This window comes from Talpa occidentalis, unplaced genomic scaffold (assembly GCF_014898055.3).
Source record: "Talpa occidentalis isolate TD23 unplaced genomic scaffold, MPIMG_talOcc4v2.1, whole genome shotgun sequence".
NCBI classification, from domain to species: Eukaryota; Metazoa; Chordata; class Mammalia; order Eulipotyphla; family Talpidae; genus Talpa; species Talpa occidentalis.
The window spans coordinates 133,990,095-134,012,390 of NW_026555331.1; the positions used below are offsets into that span (position 1 = coordinate 133,990,095).

Genomic DNA, 22,296 nt, shown 5'->3' on the forward strand with positions numbered 1-22,296 from the left:
ACTAGGAAATCAAGAACCAAAATATATAATCTGACAACCAATTTACAACCATACTGCAACTTGCTAGATGGTATAACAGCTTATTTTAGGACAATATTTGAATTCCCTTTACAGATGACACTGACCTTCAAAAACCAGTAAGAAAATGTACTATCCATTTTTGAATTTAGGGTCTCCTTCCTATGACCTTTAGCTCATATCTCTATTATGATGAATGCCAAAGAGATCCTAGGGCAAGGAGAGAGATTACTATTCCTAAATCTACCTTCCATGTGTTCACCAATATAGATACACACGCACACACACACACATAAAATCACTAGCTAAAGTGAGGTCTCAGAACTTTCTGTAGATTCTATCATCTATGCTCTCCTGAATCTGACACTCTTACCTATTGTCAAGATCTAGATATATATTGTCTTCTCTTTTAGTTTTCCCTTAAAAATAACATACCTAATATTATAGAATTTTGAATCATGTCTATAAACTTTTGAAAAACATTATCTCCTTTGAATACCAGATCTCAGAAAATCATTCAGAAGCACATTTTTCCATATGAGCCATTTATAAAATTATCTGTCTCCCTTTTAAAATACATCTCCAAGAACAATTCCACACTAAGTTTCAACTTCACATAAGGTGAATCTATATGCAAAATAAAATATTTGAGAAAGCTTAAACAGGAAATGATTTTAATACATGGAAAAATGAAGAAATGTTTAAATTAAGGCGTTGGTAAGACATGAAATATTTCAATAAGAAAAGGCAGGAATCACATAAAGCTGTGCGGTGAAAATGCCTTAAATGAATTCACCTAGTGGTGTAATGGGCAGGACTCCAGTTTCACTGTACAATGCAGATCCCACCCCCTGGGGGTGATGACCAGATGGTGATACAAGGATGCATATTTCTAGAACACCCAATAGTCATGGAATATAATCAATTTTAAGAGTAAAAGACCCTAATAAATATCTGTTACAAAATTGTCAGCAACAAATATTTTTATTATTTATCTTATCTGAGTTATTTTTTAATATTTATTTATTTTTTAAAGATTTATTTATTTATTTATGCAAGCACTGGGTACAGTCAGAAGCATGGGAGGGTGAGAGAATTCACCAGAGCCAGAGCGGGGAACAGAACAGGCAGACCAATGAAATACACTGCTGAGGGGAGCAGCAGGCATGGCAGGAGAGGTCTGGGCACCCTGTGGGACCCTCACCGGCGATCCGGGATCGAACCGGAGCTGCAGAGGCTGCGGGCAGATTTGCAGCCCAGTGTTCAACCACTGCGCCACCAGGGGAGGCTCTATTTTTTTTTTTTTTATGTTTAACAAAGCAATTTGCTCCAAAAATGGCAACCACAGATGTAGTTATGCTTTAGAATATAACTACACAGACTTCAATATGAAACTTATTTTCAAAAGTTGAGAAGGAAAGAAATACCAAAGGCTTTAAAACACAACATCATTATGCAAATTATGACACTACAAATTCTTCTAGTTCACATCTATGTTCTTAACACGAGCTGGAATTAAAAATTAAAGCAGTCAATTAATTTAATGGAAAAAAGCATTCATTTCATGGAGGAAAATCAGTCAAATGAGTGATTTCACATTCTATAGTTGGAACTTCTTAATTGATTGTTTCACTTTGCAACACTTCATTAAAAAGAAAAATGTTCACTTTAGAATTTTTCTGCACACATTTGTATTTCATCAGTAATGTCTTTGCCTTTGGTTCTTAACATCCTCCCTGATGATCAAGGATGCACTTGAACAAGTCTTGAATGTGTAATCAGCCAAATAAACAAGATAGGACTGAAATCTGCTCTGAAGCCTATCAATATTATCTATTAAGGTTCAGGACTTCTCTATGCTTTGACTCCAAGGGTATGTAAGAGGTTAGAGAGTTTTGTGCACTTATTCCAATCTCCCTGTAGTTAGACTTCCAATGAAAGGAGCGTTCTTCCCATGTACAACTCAAGTGCACTTTACACTTTCATATTTGTGGAAGAAAAAAAAAATTGCTTCCATTTCAACCTCTTTTTTAAAAGTAAGTTTAGTTTGGTGTGATTGTTATTAAATGATAAGAGACAAGTTAGTGACTATTAAGCTTAATTATTTCTGGAAGTCTGACACCTAAACCAGCAGGACAGGGAGTAATAATTTGGCATCCTGTTTTATGTTTCTTTTATGTGATGCAAATAGTTGCCTGGATGTGCATTGGTTATTTAGTTTTTGCTCTGACAAACTGGTCTGTTGAGAATGTAAACCTGGAACAGTAAATGCAGTACTTGCCATTCTAGGTTCACACCCACCATCATCACCATTCGCAGAGCAATCCTTTTGTGCAAATTCCATTTTTCTATGGATGTGGCTAAACAGATGACTCCAATTAGCAGTACGTGAAAATCTTTGAAATAAGCAGATGCCACCTGAAATTATAATTAAACCTATAATTATTGACAATGGTGGAGGAAAAACAGCATTGCATAAGAAAGACATTATTTCACTGCTCTTTGATCTTCAACTACAAAATCTATTTTGTTGAGAAAAATGCAGATGTGTTTGAATACAAATTTAAATGTTTTTTTTTTCTTAACCAGATATAGAAGTGTTAAGGAAAGATATAGGGAAAAAAAAAGTGGCTAGAATATTGAATTTTTAAATAGCCAAGTAACATCTGGTACATGCCATTTGTAACTTTTCCATTTGTAACTGGAGTTTTCCATTTGTAAACTGGAGTTAATAGGAGTTTATGCTCCCATGGTAGAATGGCAAATACTAAATTAATCCTCCAACTCCTCAATTACTTCATTACCAATTATTTATACCATAACTTCAGAGTTACTCCCTTCATATTAGAATGGTTTTACCTTCAAAAATACTTACTATAAAACAAATGCCCTTGAATAGGGATCAACATGTAAGGCATGTTTAGCTAATACAATTCAGAGATTAGTAGATTACATGGATACTTCGGTCAACCATTTGCAACAGTATTGAGCAAAGAATGTTCCAAAGTATGAGAGTACATAATATTTTTCTTTAAACTTTTTTGTGGTCAAATTAGTTATAAAACAAAGTTTTGAAGTGTAAAAAATTTGTTTACTATAGACCTTCTTAAAACATTTGCTTCCCTTGCATTGTTTTCCCATAGCACCAATATTTACCTATACATTAAGGAATTCTTATTATCTCTTTCCTCCTAGGAAAATAAGGATTTTTTTGTCTGCAATTATTCATCTATTACTCCCAAGTACTTAGAAGAGTCCTAGCACATGCCACATATATATATATATTAAATATTTTATTTTATATAATTCTTACATGGTTTTTCATTTTTGCACAATGTATGCATTTTCATTTTGGTTATATTCCCCATACAATTGCACCCCCCCCTATTTTGACCCTAATACTTCCTCTCCCTGTTCTCCCCCCACCCCGTAGTGTATCTCTGGTTTATAGTTGCTTGTTGATTTTGATTTTTACTTTGTATTAATTAGTCTTTTTCCTGGTCCCTTATTTAGGTTTTCTAAATTCCTGCTATGAGTGAGATCATCCGGTATTTTTCTTTTTCTTTCTGACTTATTTCGCTGAGCATGATCCCTTCTAGCTCCATCCATGTTGCTGCAAACTGCGTGTGTTTATTTAGCACATATTTATTTACTAAATGATTAAGTAAATATATAGCATTTATATGTAACATGTATATTTTCACATCTATATATGTAAAATTTATATACACATATTTTCAATAACAATAATGCATGCATTGAAATATCTAATTAGGCCCACTAAATATTTAGCATTTTAGATTTAAACAGATAGGAGAGAAATTCATTATTTGTTGGTATTCTTTAGTATAACAATGTCATCAGTAGGCTTTACATAATTATCGTTGGCATAATAAATAGATAAAATAAGGTTAAAACTACTGTGGCTAATGAGACAGATATATAGGACTCTGAACTTAGATGAGGATATCAGAGACACATTATGCAACTCAGTGAGATTCCAGGGTGCTGTGGTAGACTGGAATTAGAGTTTAATATTATCAAGCGAACTTTCACAGTGAATTTTCAAACTCACTTGATGCCTAATATACATCATGTTTTCACATATATTATTTAATTTGATTGTTATAACCTTTGGATTGAGTGGCATTTCATTCCCCATTAATAGATGAGAAAAAAGACTATTATGGGACATGATGAGAATCATATAAGTAGTGGTGAATATCAAGTTTAAAGCTTAGTTTTTTTGTCTAAATTTCTAGCTATTTCTCCATAACTTTGGTAAGCAATTCCTGAATAAAAGTTCACTTGTTCTGTCTGAAAAGAGGATCACAACACAAAAGAACGGTTTTTTCCACTAAGTATCCTAAGGATTTTGATATGTTGCAAGTTGTCATTAAGTTTAAAGTCACATAAAATTAAAAACAAAATTAGGCTGAAATACCAGAGGGGAGATGATAGACTTTCATAGTGTCGCAACATTGAGGATGTTTCTTGAATGGTCTATCCTCTTTTCTCAATATTCAAATAATTAATAATATGAACTAACATGTATTGGGTGTTAAGTGACATAGATTTTATTTATAAACTAAACCTGACGTCTCATTGACAAACTAAAGCCAGGTTCCAGGAAAAGAGAAGAAGATGATGGTGATGATGAAAGTGGGGATATTGGGGTTAAGGAAGGGAGCTGAGGACTGGAAACCATAAAGAATGGAAAAGGAAAGACTTAATTAGGAAGCGATATTTATGTTCAAATCCAAGCAAAACTATCATGTGGGAGAAAGATCAGGGCTATTTGTGGAATCTTTGATGTCAGAGAAAAGTTAGAGTCAAAGTGACTAAGTTTCAGTCTTGGGCTCAATAAAGTGAGTTTAGTGTTAAAATTATTCAAGGATGGTATAGACATCCTTGTGGGAGGCTATGGGCCCACACAACGGCCTCTGGCATAGCTCATTTGTAAGAGATACTCCCTGCCTAGGTGAGTGACTCAGAGAAATTCCTTCCAAATTGAAGATTCTATGAGTTTTAACTTCTTCTGAGGCTGACATTTCTAGGAATAAGACCTAGGAGCCTGATTAATGCAAGTGCCACTGGGACCTGGAATTTTGCTACCTCCAGGCAGGCCTCCACTCTTAACGAGGCCAAGGATATTTCATAGGCTGCTCCTGCAAAGACTGGCCTTCCAAGTTATCTCCTTTTCCTTCTCTCTCCCTCTAGCTCACTTGCTACCATAATGCCTCCTGATTCCAGTTAATCTTGCTTTTAATTTCAGCCAGTTTTTAAAAAGTCAGTTAAGTCGGTGTGATCGTTATTAAATGATAAGAGACAAGTACATGACTATTAAGCTTAATTATATCTGGAAGCTGGACCACCCAAACCAGCAGGACAGGGAGTAATAATTTGACATCCTGCTATATTTCTTTTATTGGGAGTCACAGGGCACATTGGAGCATTTAAGAAACTTCTTTAATCAGAGAGCCCAAGTTCTGTGGGGGCAGCAGGCCTGTGGCCTGGTGGGGTGAGAGAAACTAAAGCACAGTGCTGTCTACACTCTCTTCCCAATCACTGGTGCTTAGAAAGAAGAGAGTTACAGTTATGTGGGATGGGGAAATGCAGTACAAAAAGAGGAGCAAGAAGCATTGGGCATGCCCTAAGGTGGACTTGCATAAAAATGGGGGAAAATGACATGAAAATAAGGAAGGAATTAGCTCCTCTCACAGAAAAAAAAAAAAATCCAACTGTATCCATGAATGAGTTAAAAAGAAAAGTCTCCCTCCACATTACAGGACAGATGGACCCGGGCAGAATATAGAAGCCAAAGGTGATAAATTACACTGACGGGCATCTTGAACTTGTCATCTTTCCTGAGAATGTTTCAGCTGTGTTGAGGCAGTCGTGTGCTGGGTAGCCGGAGACTGCAGGGAGACAGATATTCTGGTTTCAATGCATTTCATGCTTTTAATGGGAAACTGAATCCATTTTCTTCAGATCAGTATCCTTAGATTGTGCAAAGGTAAGAAACATCTCTCAGCATGAATAAATTCCTCTCAGCAAGAACAAAATAGAAAGACATGTGAAAGTTAATTTGGCTTTATCTTTTGAAATGGCAGGTTTCTGGAAAAGAAAACAGGGAAGCTTTTTCTTCATTAAAAACAAGAATTGCTTTTCCAACATGGTGTGAGACTGAATTGTGCTGAATAGAAAAAGCGTATGTAAGATGTGCAAGTGTTGGCCTTTTGTTGGGGAGAGACCAGGCATGCATGTCAGCCTGGGAAGACTGGACACACATTGGACACACATTTCTCCTACTGACACACACAACTCAAGAAGCTTCAGTCTGTTTTGTTTTTGTCCACCTTCAGGAAATACCTGCAGGATTCTAGAGGCAAGAAACAACTGGAAGCTTGGAGGACTTTTGTGGAGGCATATCAATCAGATAGAGTACCTTTTAAAAATAACTTTTGTGAGTGGAATTATCACTACAGAATAAGGAATGTAATGATGACAACCATTTGCAAGAGAACTTACCTTCTTAGAAGTCATAATCCCAAACAGTGGGAACATTAAACCAGGCAGCAAAGCTGTGACTGACAGAGGCAAAGCTTCTGTTATCCAAAATATGGCAACAACAAAAAGTGTGTAAGCACATTCTGCTTCCTGCCAAGAAGAGAAGCAACATGCAAGGTAAATAATGAGCCTGGGTAATCATCCTTCAAGTCACAACCACATTTGCTAAATGGAGCCTTGTGACAGGAAAGCGAGTAGGAACTCTGAAGGCCCCCAACCCTTGAATTTGGCATAGTCATTAGAGGTTCTTAGAGCCAAATTATAATAAACAAAAAAAATTAAATACATTAAAAAACCCTCACCCATTAAGCTTTCTGCACATTTCCTTCAAAATAGGTAACAGTACAACGTGATTTTCTGTGCTCATACCAGTATATATGGGTATTTGGGGTCACCTTCACTTAACCTATAAAATGCTCACCTATGGGTCTCCTTGGTGGCCTAGGTGTTAAGTGTCAGCACTATCACAGTTATGGCCTCAGCTCTATCCCTAGGCAAGGAGCTAACCCACATGACGTAGCAGACCTTTCCTGTCTTGCCCACTGCTTCCCTCAGCAGTGTATTTCAGTAGATCCACCTGTTCTGCTCCCCACTCTGTCTCTGGTAAATCCTCTCACCCCCCCACACCTCTAGCCTACACCCCAGGTCTTCTATGCAAAAATACATACATACATACATACATACATACATACATACATACATAAAATGCTCACCTAGTTCTGGGAAGGGCAGAAATAGCCAAGTTCTTGCCTTTCCTCTGGAGGCAAGTCACACCTCCCATTTAATTGCACGTTTCCCTGCCTGATGGGGCGGGCCACTTGCACATCTGCCTGTCTCTCCTACTAAAAGCTTTTGCTGTGGTTTGTTTCAGGAAAAGGAGAGTGCCAAGTTATATGGCTTGGCTGGCCTGGGCTTTTCAGAAAGACAGCTAAGTACCTGGGAGACACAGGGAGATGCAATAGGAATAAGATTCTTAAGAGACTCAAGTGCTTTGCTTGTAATAAAACCATGGGATCCTGTTTTAGGAAAGTCTTAAGAAATGGTTAAAATTTATCATTTTTGACTTTTCTGAATAATTTCCCTATGAAATCACCTAGAATGTACTAGGTGATCAATACATGTTAGCATCTATTATATGGCTTTGTTTTGCTCTCACACAGTTTAATCTCTGCAGATTCTGAGCTGCATTTGACTAATTTACAAAAACTGCTGAGTTTAATGAGGTCTTTTATTTCAGGCTTTCCCAGGGCAATACTATTTCTAGCATTGTTGCCTTCCCGGTTCACCCACCTCAGGTGAGCCCTCTGGGTTGGGTATTTATTCCCTCATCATCCCTGTCCTTTCAGTGGATTCTGGAGAAATTAATAACATGCCAGGATAATGTGATACTCTTATTGTGCTATCCTTTAAAAGGAAGAAGAATAAAGGTGTTTTGATATTGACATTTTTACAGAAAGCCTGATTCTATAATCTTGACAAACAATAGAAGAGTGAAAAAAAGGTGGATTTTGACTGAATCTCCCTGATTTGCTCTGAGAGATTTGTGAATACTACCTTAATTTAAAATAACAGTGTAGGAGGAAGACCAGGCCTGCATTTTCTGTCAGTGAGAACACAGGCATAACCTCACAGCTCTTCCTTGTGATTTTGTTTTCTTTTCTTGCAAGAACCTCTATATCAAAGACAAAAGGGATGCTTTCACTATCTTGCTCTTTAGCTGCAGCTAACCATTCTCCAGATTCTGTCTATCCATGTCATCTTACCACTTGAGTCTGCTCCTTGGTCTCCACCTCACTTCTTCTATTTTTTTTTAAAGATTTATTTATTTTTTGCATATAAGAACTGGGGTGTAGGCCAGAAGTGTGGGGGGTGAGAGGATTCACCAGAGACAGATTGGAGAGCAGAAAAGGTGGATCTACTAAAAAGCACTGCTGAGGGGAGCAGCGGGAGAGCCAGGAGAGGTCTGCTGTGCCATGTGGGTCACTTTCCTGGCCGGGGATTGAACTTGTGTTTCAGTGGCTGGCAAAAGCTTGATAATGCTGCGTCTCTAACCCTGCGTCACCAGGAAGGTCCCCACTGCTTCTATTGTAGGCAAAAACCAACTACCAACAACCCACTTTGACTTTGTCATTTCCTTGTAAAGCCAGATCAGGAGGGAGCCACCCTGATGATGACGTGGGCCCCAGGATATAAGGACAGGCAAAAACCTCAGAAAAATAAATTGCTAATTCTGTTCACCATGCACAGGCATGGGTCTACTCCAGTTATCATGGTTTTCCCAAATAGAGCTGCTTCTGGAACAGAATAAAAAGCAAAATTTCAAGTATTAAATGATTTGCTTGCCTGGACTGCTTCCCTATTTTAACTGACCCAGCCCTGACTTAACATGACCAAATCAAGAGAGTAGATTTTAAAAGTTCTCATCACAAGAAAAAAATATTGCAACTACATGAGGAGATGGTTGTTAGCAACACTTATTGCGATAATCATTTTGCTGTCTATACATACACTAAACTATTGTATTGTAAACCTCAAATGAATGTGATTTTTATATGACAATTATATCTCAATAAAAACAAAAGGCCAAAATAATCAAGTCAGTGATTTTCAGTTGTCTATTGAAAACAATTCAAATCCGATTTTGCATGCAATCTTCACCTTCACTTTGAGTATTATCCCAATACTTCATACTATATGGCATGTGGATAAATGGAAGTGTGAAGTTGTACTCAACAAATGAAATGGTTATGAAAACTAGCGTCAAATCAACAAAACTTGATAACAAAACTTTTATATATCTTCTTTATATGTGATTCCTAGTCCTCATCACACACCCTTTTTTTTTTTGGCATTTTTTTTTTTTTGTTTTTGTTTGTTTGTTTTTTGTTTTGTTTATACATGCACTGGGTACAGTCAGAAGCGTGGGAGGGTGAGAGAACTCACCAGAGCCAGAGCGGGGAGCAGAGCAGGCAGAAGGACCAAAGTACACTGCTGAGGGGAGCAGCAGGCGGCAGGAGAGGTCTGCGCGCCATGTGGGACCCTCCTCCGGTGGCCGGGGAGCAGCCGGGGATCGAACCAGCGCTGCAGAGGCCGCGGGCAGCTTCGCAACCCAGTGCTCAACCGCTGCACCACCGGGGAGGCCCACCCACCCTTTTTCAAAACTCTAATAATGCTCAGCTAGGTGGCCATAACACTAAGTCCCCAGATACCCTTAAGTGCCTGCAGCTTCACCCACCTATGACCAGATTCTGGACCCTTTAACCAAACTCTTTGACCTGGCTTGACTACTTAGAGGAAGGAGTCTCAAACTGATGGCCAAGCCTAGCAAGAAAATACAATTTATTTGACTCACAATGGCGTGTGTATTTAATTTCAGTCAGAATTTATAAGCAGTGACTTCACATTAAAAATAATATCTGAATTTCTGCTTTCTCTTGGAAGGTGAAGTGATTGGATAAAGACATTATATTCTTCCATATCAACAATTCTCCTTTGGATACTGACTTCTGCTTTTCAATTCTGCCAGGGACGACCACACTATTTCACTCATTGTCTTACCTCCTTAGTCTTTGCTGGTATAGAGCCAAATCTATGGGAGGCAAAGCACTGCCTACATGTTTTACCTTGCAAGCTTGCTTCCCCATCCTAGAATAGACATGGGATTGCTCTTATGTATCTTCCTGTCTACCCTCTGTGTGGTCCAAGGACTACCAACATCAGCGTGATCCAAGAGCTTGTAAGAAATGCAGAGTCTCAGGCCCTTCCACAGACATTCTGCATCAGAACCAGCATTTTCAAATCCCCCAGGTTATTATAATCCAGGTTAAAGTTTGAGAAGCTCTGGGCTACTCCCCCTTCCAGGCCATCCTTTAATTTTATCTCAGGATAACTTACAAGCCAGAAAGAGAAGTTCTGGGCTACTCCCCCTTCCAGGCCATCCTTTAACTCAGGACAACTTGCAAGCCAGAAAATTGCTGAGTCCCTAGATTCATAAGTTATTTTAAAAATGTGTCCTGCCAATGTGTGGTTTAAGTTTATATCTCGTCTGTGGCACTTTCCCAAATACCCAACACATTTCATATGAAATTTGAATGTGAGCTCCAGAGATTACTGCAGTTGGCTAAGGCACCACATCTGCATTGTCCCTGATGACTACCTTCTCAGAATTTGTGGGAATGTCCTCATTTCTCCGTATCTTCAGCTAAAGCTCCAGAAACAGAGAAAAGAATTATTGCCCTCTGAGTGGGTAGACATCTGCTCTGGCTTGGTCAAAATATTGCTGATATCTGTAGGCATTAGGGCTTAATATTGATTGACCTTATAAAATCATTTTGGGAGTGTTCTCTCCTCTTCAATTTTTTGAAAGAATTTGAAAAGATTGACATTAATTCTTCATTGAATATTTGGTAGAATTCACCAGTAAAACCACCTGGTTCTCACATTTTCTTTGTTAGAATTTTTTTGATGACAAATTCAAACTCCTTATTATTGGTCTGTTCAGACTTTTATTTCTTTAGGATCTAGTCTTGAAAAATTTTATGTTTCTAAAAATTTATTCACCTAGGTATCCAGTTTGTTGGTGTCTAATTGATGTGTTTCTGTTTTTAAGATAATTTGCTATTCTTTATGTAGATTTTGCTCCTTCCCCACCAGCTGATTTTCTTGTTGTTTTCATTTAATTTGGCGTGCTTTCATCTCTGTGTTGATTTCATTGTGTCTTCTAAATTGACTTACTGTATTTTGAAATTGTTCAGATTTATCTTAATAGTAGTTGTTGTGTTTTTTGTTTTGTTTTGCCTACTGTACTCCTTATCCTCATCTAGACATTCTACAGTTGCCAGCAGCTGGCCTCTGGCTCCTAGTCCAGAATGTGTATCATCTTATCAACCTGGGATCCTGTACTGCCAGGACACTGCAAATGCAATCATCTAACTGGACCAGGTAGCTTAGGTCAGACCCTGGCTAAGAGACTGGGAAGTACCTACTTCCCATGAATACCACCACAGACAGTGGAAAGTCTAGAATATTTTGACCTCTCATAGCTGCAAGAAAACCTCTCTCCAGCCATTTGTGGCACTGAATTTGACTCCAAACCCAGAACGACATTAGGAGCACTTTAGACCATACATTCTCATTTCACTCTGCTTTTATAAACATTTTTATCTACAGAAATACTTGCTTTGGTTTGGATTAGAAAAGGGGATGGTGTATGTGTGTGTGTGTGTGTGTGTGTGTGTGATTGTATAAATGTTATCTGGAATGCTAATCACAGGTTTTATAGATAGAAAAGCTTATAAAAGGTAAAGACATTTGCCAAGTAAAGAGAGAAGTTATATTTATGGATGCCATTTACTACATGCCTGATATAAGACTTTGTGTTTCCATACAGTTTATCTTATTTCATCCCAGCCAAAATTCTGTGAGATAGCTATTGCAATTCCACTTTGGACTGAAAATCAATAATTACAATATTCGTATATGACACAGCTGGGGCTCATTCCAAGTATAAACACATAAGGCATGCTATATATCATTTAGTGCCCTTGTTCTTAGCATGAAAACAGTGCCTAGCCTATATAGTAAGAGCTCAGCACTATTTGTTGAATGAGGCTTTTCTTCTCTGTGTTTTTTCTGCAATTATTTTTATCCATATATCTTGATCCCATATATAAATTATTTGATTACAACCTAGGCATAAAGTTCTTTAGCTTAAGAAGCTCCTTTATTTTGTCTTGTTCTGTTCTTTCCTACTTGCCTGGAACTGGATATTTTAACCTTCATCCCAGTGGGTGAATATCTCCATATTTTCCCCAGAGCTCCCATATCTTTGCCAACAAGTTGGGATTGGAACTAAAACTTTGATCTACACAGGTTACTTCCCCAGAGCTGACATTCTCCTACTTCAGCCCCCAAGTAACAATATCGTAGTCTTATTTTGTCTTAAGTAGTTCAACTAAGTGCAGTCAGAGCATTGTTGCAAAGGTAATAAAGGCAAATGAAACTATGACTAGGCAACTTGGATAAAGGCACCCCCCAAAAAAAATTCTGACTGTCAAATTATCTTGGGAGATGTGACTGATTATACTTAAAATTCACCTTAGTTCTCTTTGAAATTATAGCTCCAGGTGGAATTGAAATATAAATTAGGCTTTAAAAAGGAGGGTTTCTTCCACCCCTTCTCCCCCTTTTTAATGACACCCTGACTGATACTAGGGAGTAATTTGACTGATGAATTAGTACTTATGTGGGTATGATCTCCTTCAGCACAGCTTGAAGAAAGTAGGACCAATCCCAGGCCTCACTCTCTGAAATTGATTTTCTAAAGAGAATGCAAAGCAATTAAGAAAAGAGAAAAATCATGCATTCTAAATCTGTGTGCTACAAGAAAAACACTATTATTATTTGACAGAGCCTAGAAAGGGCTCTGTGCGGCTGGTGATATACCTGCCCCCAACTGCTCAGTGATTTCTCAAGCTTCAGTCCGTATTAATTGCAAAGCTGAAGTGACTCCAAATATCCTCATTTTGGAAGATGAATAGTAAGACAGAGCTCAACTACAAAGTCAAGAAAAAAACAACCAGCCTATCTGGTTTTTTTTCAGCCCAAATGGATAGCACAGGAAGGAAACTGATGGCTTCACAATGCCAATAACCCAGGAGTTTTTAACTCTTTTCATTTAACTGCTGCAACTAATCAGCAATGGACATGTACTGTGTTCACAACTCTACACAGTGTGGGACTGGAAACAGCTATAGAGATCACCTTGTTCTCCACATTAGGGTGTGATCAAAATGCAGTCCGAGAATGAACTGTAGAATCATGGAATTTTAAACAGGTTCCTCAGATGAATCTGGGGCAGCTGATCCACAGACAGCATTTAAAACTCTTTGAAGAGCTGTGTTCATTTTACAGATTAGGATAACAGAATCACTTGGGGAGTTTTTTTGGAATATGATAAAGTCAGGACTGCTTAGACAATGCTGTGGCAAAATTCCCTGTATACCAGCAGCTTCAAAAAGCCAAGTTTACTTCTTACTCTTGTATTTGTTCATCATGGGTCTTAGTTGCTCTGCAATCCAGGCAGTAAAAGACCTCAACTCAGCATGTGCTTTTGTAATTGCAAACTCAGATGCAATGAAGTAATGCAAGCCATGCACAAGCTTTGAAACATATGATTTAAATATTATGAAAGAAGCAATGTCATCAAGGGGTTTGGGAGTCAAATAGACTTTGAATCCTTTTATACTCCCTTGAAAACTTCATGATTTTCAGCAAATAATTTAACTTCTCTGAGTCCTTATTTGCTCATCTATAAAATGGTAATATTATTATTTCTAATGGCTGTCATAGTTAAGTGGTTATTATAAATGATACTCTTTCTAATGGTTGTGATATTTATTGTTATCAAACAAGGTATAAAAACACAACCAGGGCCTCCCTGGTGGTGCAGCAGTTTGAGCGCTGGGTTGCGAAGCTGCCCGCAGCCTCTGCAGTGCTGGTTCGATCCCCGGATGCTCCCCGGCCACCCACCGGAGGAGGGTCCCACATGGCGCGCAGACCTCTCCTGCCGCCCGCTGCTCCCCTCAGCAGTGTACTTCGGTCCTTCTGCCTGCTCTGCTCCCCGCTCTGGCTCTGGTGAATTCTCTCACCCTCCCGCGCTTCTGACTGTACCCAGTGCTTGTATAAATAAAATAAATAAATCATTAAAAAAAAATCTTAAAAAAAAAAACCACTTCTGTGACACCTCCATTCTTGCTTGTTCCCTTGATCACAGTTTTCACTCTGTGAACTTCCTTTTATCATCATCTTTCTCATGCATTCCAGCCTTCCTACAAGATCTTGGCTAAATCCCACATTCTTCTACCATAGGGATCATCAGTCCTTCCATTCAGCAGAGTTATCAGATAACTACTATGTGGCACTGTGTTTGGTGCTGAAGAAAAGAGAAATTCAACAATATGTTCCAGGTTCTTGAGGTGTTTATAGTCTAGAGGAAGAAGGAAAGATAAAGGCCATGTGAAATATGTACCATAACAGAGACCAAAGCATCATGAAGAAATGAATGCTTTATGGAGAATTCTACTTGTCTGAGAACTTAAGATATTTTTTTCAGGAAGGACAAGAGGAGAGGGCTTTCAAGGAAGAGGGCACGACATGTGCAAAGACAGAAGGGCAATAAGTCATGGGAATTGCAAATAGTGATATATTGTTAACGTGGAAAATTGGAATGTGGGAGGTAGGTATTGTAGACTTTGGGGAGACTTGTTAGAACAAAAAGCTTGCAAAATTATTAATATCTATCCATGTACACATATTTTATTTATGATTTTTCCATTGTAGGCAAATGGAAGCCATTAAGGAAGTTTGAGAAGAGTTAGAAGAGGACCACATTGGTATTTTAAAACTAGTTACCGTGGCAGGGAGATTTTAGGGGAAAGAGTGGGAAAATGGGCTATGAGAGAGATGAAGACAGCCTTGAGGAAGGCCATGACTGCCAGCAGGACTGTAGATGAAAGAGCAGATGGGAGAGGGTGGATTAAGGAGGACTGGGCGATGAGGATTAGGACTGTCTGGAGCATCCGAGATGGTCCACAGGTGTCAGACCTGCAAATGGAGTGAAGGGTGGCAGACTGTGAGAGATAAAGAAAATAGAAGCTGCACATCATAGGCAGGTGACACGATGCAGAATTAAGAGAGCAGAGGGGTGATGAAGAAGGCTGGAACCCTAGAGACTTATCCATTTTATAGTTACACATCTATAACACAAATGGCTTTTAAAAATCATTTGATATGTATTTATATACAACCTTATTTTGTGATTGATGTTTGCTGGAGCATATATTGACTTTTCAGCCATCGTACAAGCTACATGAAAGCGAAAACATTCATTTAAACTTTTGCTTATATGCCACAGTTCACTCAGCAAATTGCCACAAAATATTCATGAAAGAAACATATATAAAATTTGGATTTTCTGGTTTTGTTCATTGACCACATTGCTATTAATATGGTATCTTTTCATTTTTGTCACCCTCCATCATTTTGACATCCTTTTGTGTCTGAACTATTCATTTTTGCAGCTTATAGTATTGCTCTCGTAAGTCCCTGCAATATTTTTAACACTTAAAATAATGTCAATTATTACCATAAATATATTTGCTTAAATAATATTAAACTTGGACCTTTAAGAATACTTTACATTTTCTTGGAATTCCTTCCCTTTCTCCTGTTTCCCATGTAGTCTTTTTAAATTCTCTCCCACATATTTTCATTTTCTTTGTCAGACTCCCCAACCTACTACTTTCCTCCTTTGAATACATTCTTTAACCCTTTAAAGTTTATATTTCTTTGTAATTACTGTATTTCTCCCATATTTACGTATTTTTTTTAGATTTGGCACCACAAATTTCACATTATGTATCATTTTATTGATTCACTATAGTTTCTATTATAACTTTGAAATTCATGATACATCAAAAGAATATTTTGGGAAGGAAGCACAGGCAGCATATGACAGCTGCAGAAACAGAGTCTGCCCTTAAAGCTGTATTTCTTCATCCCCATTGGTACCATCCAAGCTCATGAAGGCTGTGTGTGCTGACTTGCCATTCTCTTCTTGTCTTCAAGTCTCTCTTGGTGTAAAATATTTACAAGAGGAATCCTGCTGTGTCTTAGAGAAAATCTAAACCTGGACTTGGTTTTACAAACAGTCTACTGGAGAATGCTGCTCTATACTCCAGAAGCTGTTTCCCTATCTCCTTATCTCATAAAAGAGTACTAGTTAATGGATAAAGCAGATGGAGTGAGACCTACCTGGAAGAAATGCACTCTACAAAATTAAAATCACTACTCAATTTCCTCCTTTTACCACTCATCAAACAAATATGACCTTTTAGTTTTATTAATATAAATATCAAGAAAAGCAAAAAACTTGATAAATAAGCAAAGAAATAGCACAGAGTACAGAGAAGAGTCAAGATTAACAAGATGTTAAAAGCAGTCATAAAAGAAGAAAGATGCAGAGATGCTGTCACAGTTTAAACAAGTTTTTAACTTAGAAAATTTAAGAAATTTCTTCTCCAAAATCAGAAAAATTCAAAGTATTTTTTTATTTTATTCAAATAGTTACATAAATACCAATTATATTACATGCTTGGCTTACTGCTCATAAACTATAAGCTGAGGAGACACTAAGACTACTCTTATGTCTATATAACAAATAAAAAGGTACTGGGCAATAAACCATCATCACAGAAGTGAGGTGTTATTTATACATAAACATACACATATACCCATAGGCAGAAACAATAAATGTTGGTGAGGGTATGGAGAAAAAGGAACCCTCACATGATGTTGGTGAGATTGTAGAGAAAAAGGAACCCTCACACACTGTTGGTGAGAATATAGACCTTTCTGCTTCTATGGAAAACAATATGGAGATTTCTCAAAATATTAAAAAAAGATCTACCATAAGATCCAGCAATTCCACTCCCTGGTATTTATCCAAAGAATATAAAAAAACTAATCTGAAGAATATTTGCATTCTAATGTTCATGGCACTACTATTTACAATAATCAAGTTATGGAAAGAGTCTAAGCACCCAATGACAGATGAATGGATAAAGAAAATGTGGTATATATATATATATATATATATATATATATATATAATGGAATACTACTCAGCTATAAAAAAGAGATGAATTCTTGCCACTTTGACAACATGATAGAACTGGTGAGTGTTATGCTAAGTAAAATTAGACAGAAGGAGAAAGACAAATACTGATGATTTAGCTTATGTGGAATATAGAGAAACAAGACAAAGGAATAGAAAAAACTAAACCAAAACAAACCCTAGAACTATGAATGCAGAATTGAAGCTATTAGCGAGAGAGAGGGTGGGACTGGAAACGAAGGGGAAGGAGGCCCAATGGTTTATGGTGGAGGACCATAGATGCTTTGGTAGTGGGTGTGGTATAGTAATATAGACATGAAGAGGTGTGAGCCTATTCCCCTAAATCATCCAGAGTACTTTAAACTAATGATATTTCAATAAAAAGTAAAATAAAAAGATAGTATTTCTGTGTTTCAGTGTAAAGCAGTAAAACAATGGGGTTCCTCTAGTAAAGTGGCATTTACTCTGATGCATCAGGAGTGCCACTACCACTGCAGAAGCTATCAAGACTCAGTTGAGATATCTGTCTAGAGTCAGACAGGAGCTGATTGGAAGCATCTATATAGCCACATCTGGTAAGCTACTTACCTGTTCTCTCTTTACCAAATCTGCAAAGTTAGTTTAGTAATAATAACTTACTCAGAAGGATTAAATTTGAGTTTTTCCTTGAGTTGTGTCCATGGACTTCTGGGGTGAGGCATATTCTCCTTTATTAAAAAATATTGCTTGAAACATAGTCCTTAGGTGTCTTGAAATTAGAAGATATTTAGATGTCAACTAAATGGCATCATTTATGGGGCACATTTGGGGACAGGTGTGAAGGGAGCGGGCATCCTACCCAGATAAATTGACATGGTCAGCTTGCATAGCTGGGGATTAGGGACCCTGAGCAAATGACATACATATAAGAAGGTCACTACATCAGTTCTCACAGACTACCACAGTGATTAGAATCACTGCAATTTTCTACTATTAAGACATTGAACAGTGTGAGGTTAATTGAGAAAATAAATGAGATACACCTCTTCTATGTTCAACTTGTCCAAAGCATTATCATAAAGAAAGATGCCTAAGTGGTTGATAAATGGCTACCCACCCACAATTTTGTGTGGCTCTTCCAAATAGAGGTAAATCTTCAAAAAATACAAAATACAAAAAAGACTAAAAGAAAAAACTACTCAGGGTTTTTCATCATTGTTGCCCCACTTTTGACTTGAAGGGAAAATAGGTAGAGGTTATGACTATCTGTAGAAATAATTCAATAAACAGTAGGAAAATTTAAAAAAGTCAACAATTCATTGTTGGTTCTACATCAAATAGTTGTATTGTGTTTTCATAAAACAAAAGCAAATTTTTGCCTTGATTGAATTATTTACTTGTTCTATTTTTGTGTTTAAAAGCATAAGTCTGTCCAGACTGGTAACCTTAAAGTTACAATAAATTGATTGGCATCTATATCAGAGTAAGACTCTACTTAAATTTTGTACTCTGCAAAGGCCCTCAGTTTTGTTTTTTTTAAGTCCTGATTCTATTGTAAGCAACAATTAAAATAATATTCTTGAACAATTAGATATGCATTTAAAGTAGCCTATAAATTACAATAAATTGATTTGGGCCCATGCCAAAGTCAGCCCTTACTTAAATGTTATACTCTCCAAAGGCCCATATTCTCTGAAAAAGTAGTTCTGCTTTCATTATAAGCAACAGTTAAATAATTTCTTTAGTTTAATTAGCAGTTGATTGAATGATTAAATATGCATTTTAAATAGCTAAAAAATGAAAGCATGTTATTGTTACTAGGGAAAAAACCTACCCATTAACATTAATGCAGATTTAACAAATGAGCTGATTAGAGGGAAAGGAAAGAGGAACACAATTCATTAAACGCAACTTATGCCAGGTCCCTCTTCCCCTGCAGACCTAATGTTCTCTTGTGGCACCTTGGGAAAAAAATCAATGACTGCATTTCTTCACAAGAACATAGTTTTCTGGTGAATGAATCATGCACTGGAACCACTGTCTTTTTTGTTATTTTTTTTCAATTTTCTTGTCTTCCCTTTCAAAGAACTTACATTCACTTTATAAATTATGGAAGATAATCCATGTGTATGTCGAATGAGCATCATGGCTGCCACTGAGCCTAAGCTTCTTGACTAGCTGATTTCTTAATTTTCTCTGACATGAGTGAGGAACTAACTCATGAAATTAACTCAGAAATCTTAAATAAGCAGGGGGTCAGCTATGACCAAGATATTCAGCCAGTTCTGGGAAGGGGTAGGGCCAGGGGAGTGAAAAAGAAAAGGCATCATGCACTCTAATTGGGGTGACAAACCTTTAAGGGGGTGAGGGATGGATATGCAGATTAGAGGTCTATCTATGTCTGTGACTCAGATTTGCCAGAGACTCAGACAAGGGGCTTCAAAAGTAGCTGCAGTGCAAGGAGGCAGGGAGAATGGGGATTCATCATCCAAAGTTTGTAAATAAAATCAACCAAACCAATACCAATGGTTAGTGCCTGCTTTTTTTTTTACTAGAAACATTATAAGATTTGGGGTTTTTAGGAACAATGGTTGGGAGGTTCTGATTTCCCTCCAAGGGACAGTATGAGGTCTTAGTACAAGGAGAGGCCAAGCTGAGGGGTTGCCAGGGCAGGCCTGCAGCTGAAGGCCGCAGAGTCCAGTCCCTTTGCCAGTTTTGCAAGCAGAGAGAACCTTGATAGAGTCCAAAAGGACTTTTCATTAGTGCACGTGAATTTCCCTCACAGATTGCCAGAGCAGTGGTAGAATTCTGAAGGAAGCCGGAGAACCTACTGTACTAATTTTGCTAGACTCTATTTAAACCCAGTCGGGCATAATCTTGGTGTTAATACTTGCTAGGGAACATCACAACGCTTCCCTTCTCCTCAGAGCAAAGGCTTCATGGGGTCTTGGGGATCACACCAGCTGTGGGTTCAACACATGTGGGAAGGTTTCCACAACCCTGTGTGCAGTGTGCCAACTGCTGCTTCAAGTCAGTGCTTGTTCATTCAGTTCTCACAACAAATCTGTTATTATCCTAGTCTCTCATATGAGAAGACAGAAGCACTGAGAGGTTAAGCAACCTGCCCAGGACACACAGCTTCTAAATGAGAAACCTGCTGCCTAACGCGGAGAGCTTGGCTCTAGCGACCAAGTGACCACCAAGTGACACTCATCACACGTAGCACAGAGCACGTGTTCATTAAATGTTTGCTGATTCAAATTATTTTACCAGGAGATTAAACATGCTTTGAGTTTTTCGTTTTTTTTTTTTTTTTATGCTTAAGTTTATTATTCTGGCCTTACTACACTGACCAAATCTAAAATCAAATAGATTTTGTATGAAACAAAACAAAACCTCAAATGATCAGAACAGGATTAAATTGATTAGATTTTCTAAATAAACAGGAAAATGACTTCATGCTTTCAGTGTCTTCTTATGCCAAATTTCTAGATTTCATGACCCACATCATGACAAGTAAGTTAGTCTGTGCCAGACCCTGGAGCTCCTGATTGTCCTTCTAGCTCTTTCCTCCAGGACCACCTTGTTGCTAGTCTTGGGATTGTACAAATCCAAAAGGTTCCCTGGAGATCCATACCTTGAATGACAAGATCTCCAGTGTTATTTTTCTTTCATTCTTCCTCTCATCCAGTTGCCAGATGAAGAACAATTCTGACTGAATATACTTTTTAATCATTTCTCATCAATAATAATGAGAACAGGAGAAATCACAGGAGAAAAATAAGAAACAATGTACAATCATCCTGACTTCAACCCCAAAGTGTTACCACCACTTAGCTTGAGTCAGGCAATCACACAGCTACAATAAAGGACTATTAAAGAAGTCAAGATGCCACCAGCCTGTTTTCCAGGTTTACCTACCTTGGTGCGGAGAATGATTGGCAGTGGCAGTAAAATCAACAGAGTGAAAGCTATGAGGAGAAGCCTGCGGTAAATCAAAATGTAATTCAAGAGTTTCATTGTCCTGAACAGGTGCTTCCAAGAGTTCTTCTCAAAATAAGGCAGATGTTAAATAATCAACCTGGATTAATATTTCTCCAGCTCATCATTTTCACTTACTTCCTGAGATTGACCAACATGAGTTAAAATTAAATCTCAATTTTTATTGCTTTACTGTCACAATTAACATGGAGAGATAAGCCCCTAGTGTTTACAAGGAATCAAAGACCACTTGCTGGTGTGGCTTTTGAAAGGTGAAACCTGTTCATTCCTATTTCTTTCTATCAACTGGAATATAGACTGGAACACAGTCTAAGAGAAAGCAAAACTTGAGGTCAGCTAAGGTTGCCCACCCCAGGCCCCACCCCTTCTGTGTCCCCTGGCTTCTGAGGTCAGCAGTTGGAGAGGTGCCTTGAGAAAGTGCATACAGGATGCACCAGTGCCCTTTCTAAGATGCACATTTTTTTTAATTTTCTTTTTTTAAGATTTTTTTTATTTTAACATTTATCATTTTTTACATTTTTTGGACAATATTTGCTTCCCCCACCCCTTCAGACTGAGTCCCCATAGACTCTCTTCCCCAAGGCACCTGTGCACCATCACCACAGTCCACTATGCTCCTCTCTCCCTGCCTCTCACCCCTCTCCCTCCTCCTTCCCTGCAGGATGTCTCTGGTTTATAATTGTGTGTTTTTGCTTTGTTGTGTTTTGTACTGTTAGTATTTTTTTTTTACACCAATGTCTTTTTTGGTTCCCCTATATTCCTGTTATAAGTGAAACCATCCGGTATTTTTCCTTTTCCTTCTGGCTTATTTCACTGAGCATAATTCCTTCTAGCTCCACCCACATTGAAGCAAATGGCATGAGTTTATCTTTTTTGATTGCTGAATAATATTCTATGGTGTGTATATACCACATCTTCTTGATCCAGTCATCTATTTTTGGGCATTTGGGTTGTTCCCAGGTTTTACCTATTGTAAATAGTGCTGCAATAAACATAGGTGTACAGGTGCTAAAATTTTCAATGTGTGAGTTGAAATAACACCAATGTTAGGA

The 22,296-nt window shown here is 37.8% G+C and overlaps 1 protein-coding gene across 1 annotated transcript in view; it reads right to left on the reverse strand.

Moving 5' to 3' along the window:
- SLC13A1 (solute carrier family 13 member 1) overlaps nucleotides 1–21,276 on the reverse strand; it is an 82,916-nt gene extending 61,640 nt beyond the window's left edge. Inside the window, 3 exon segments of the mRNA XM_037519379.1 lie at nucleotides 2,300–2,436; nucleotides 6,550–6,678; nucleotides 21,164–21,276. Of these exon segments, the coding sequence (XP_037375276.1) occupies nucleotides 2,300–2,436; nucleotides 6,550–6,678; nucleotides 21,164–21,262 (365 nt within the window). The 5' untranslated portion in view covers nucleotides 21,263–21,276.
- Between the last annotated feature and the right edge of the window lie 1,020 nt (nucleotides 21,277–22,296).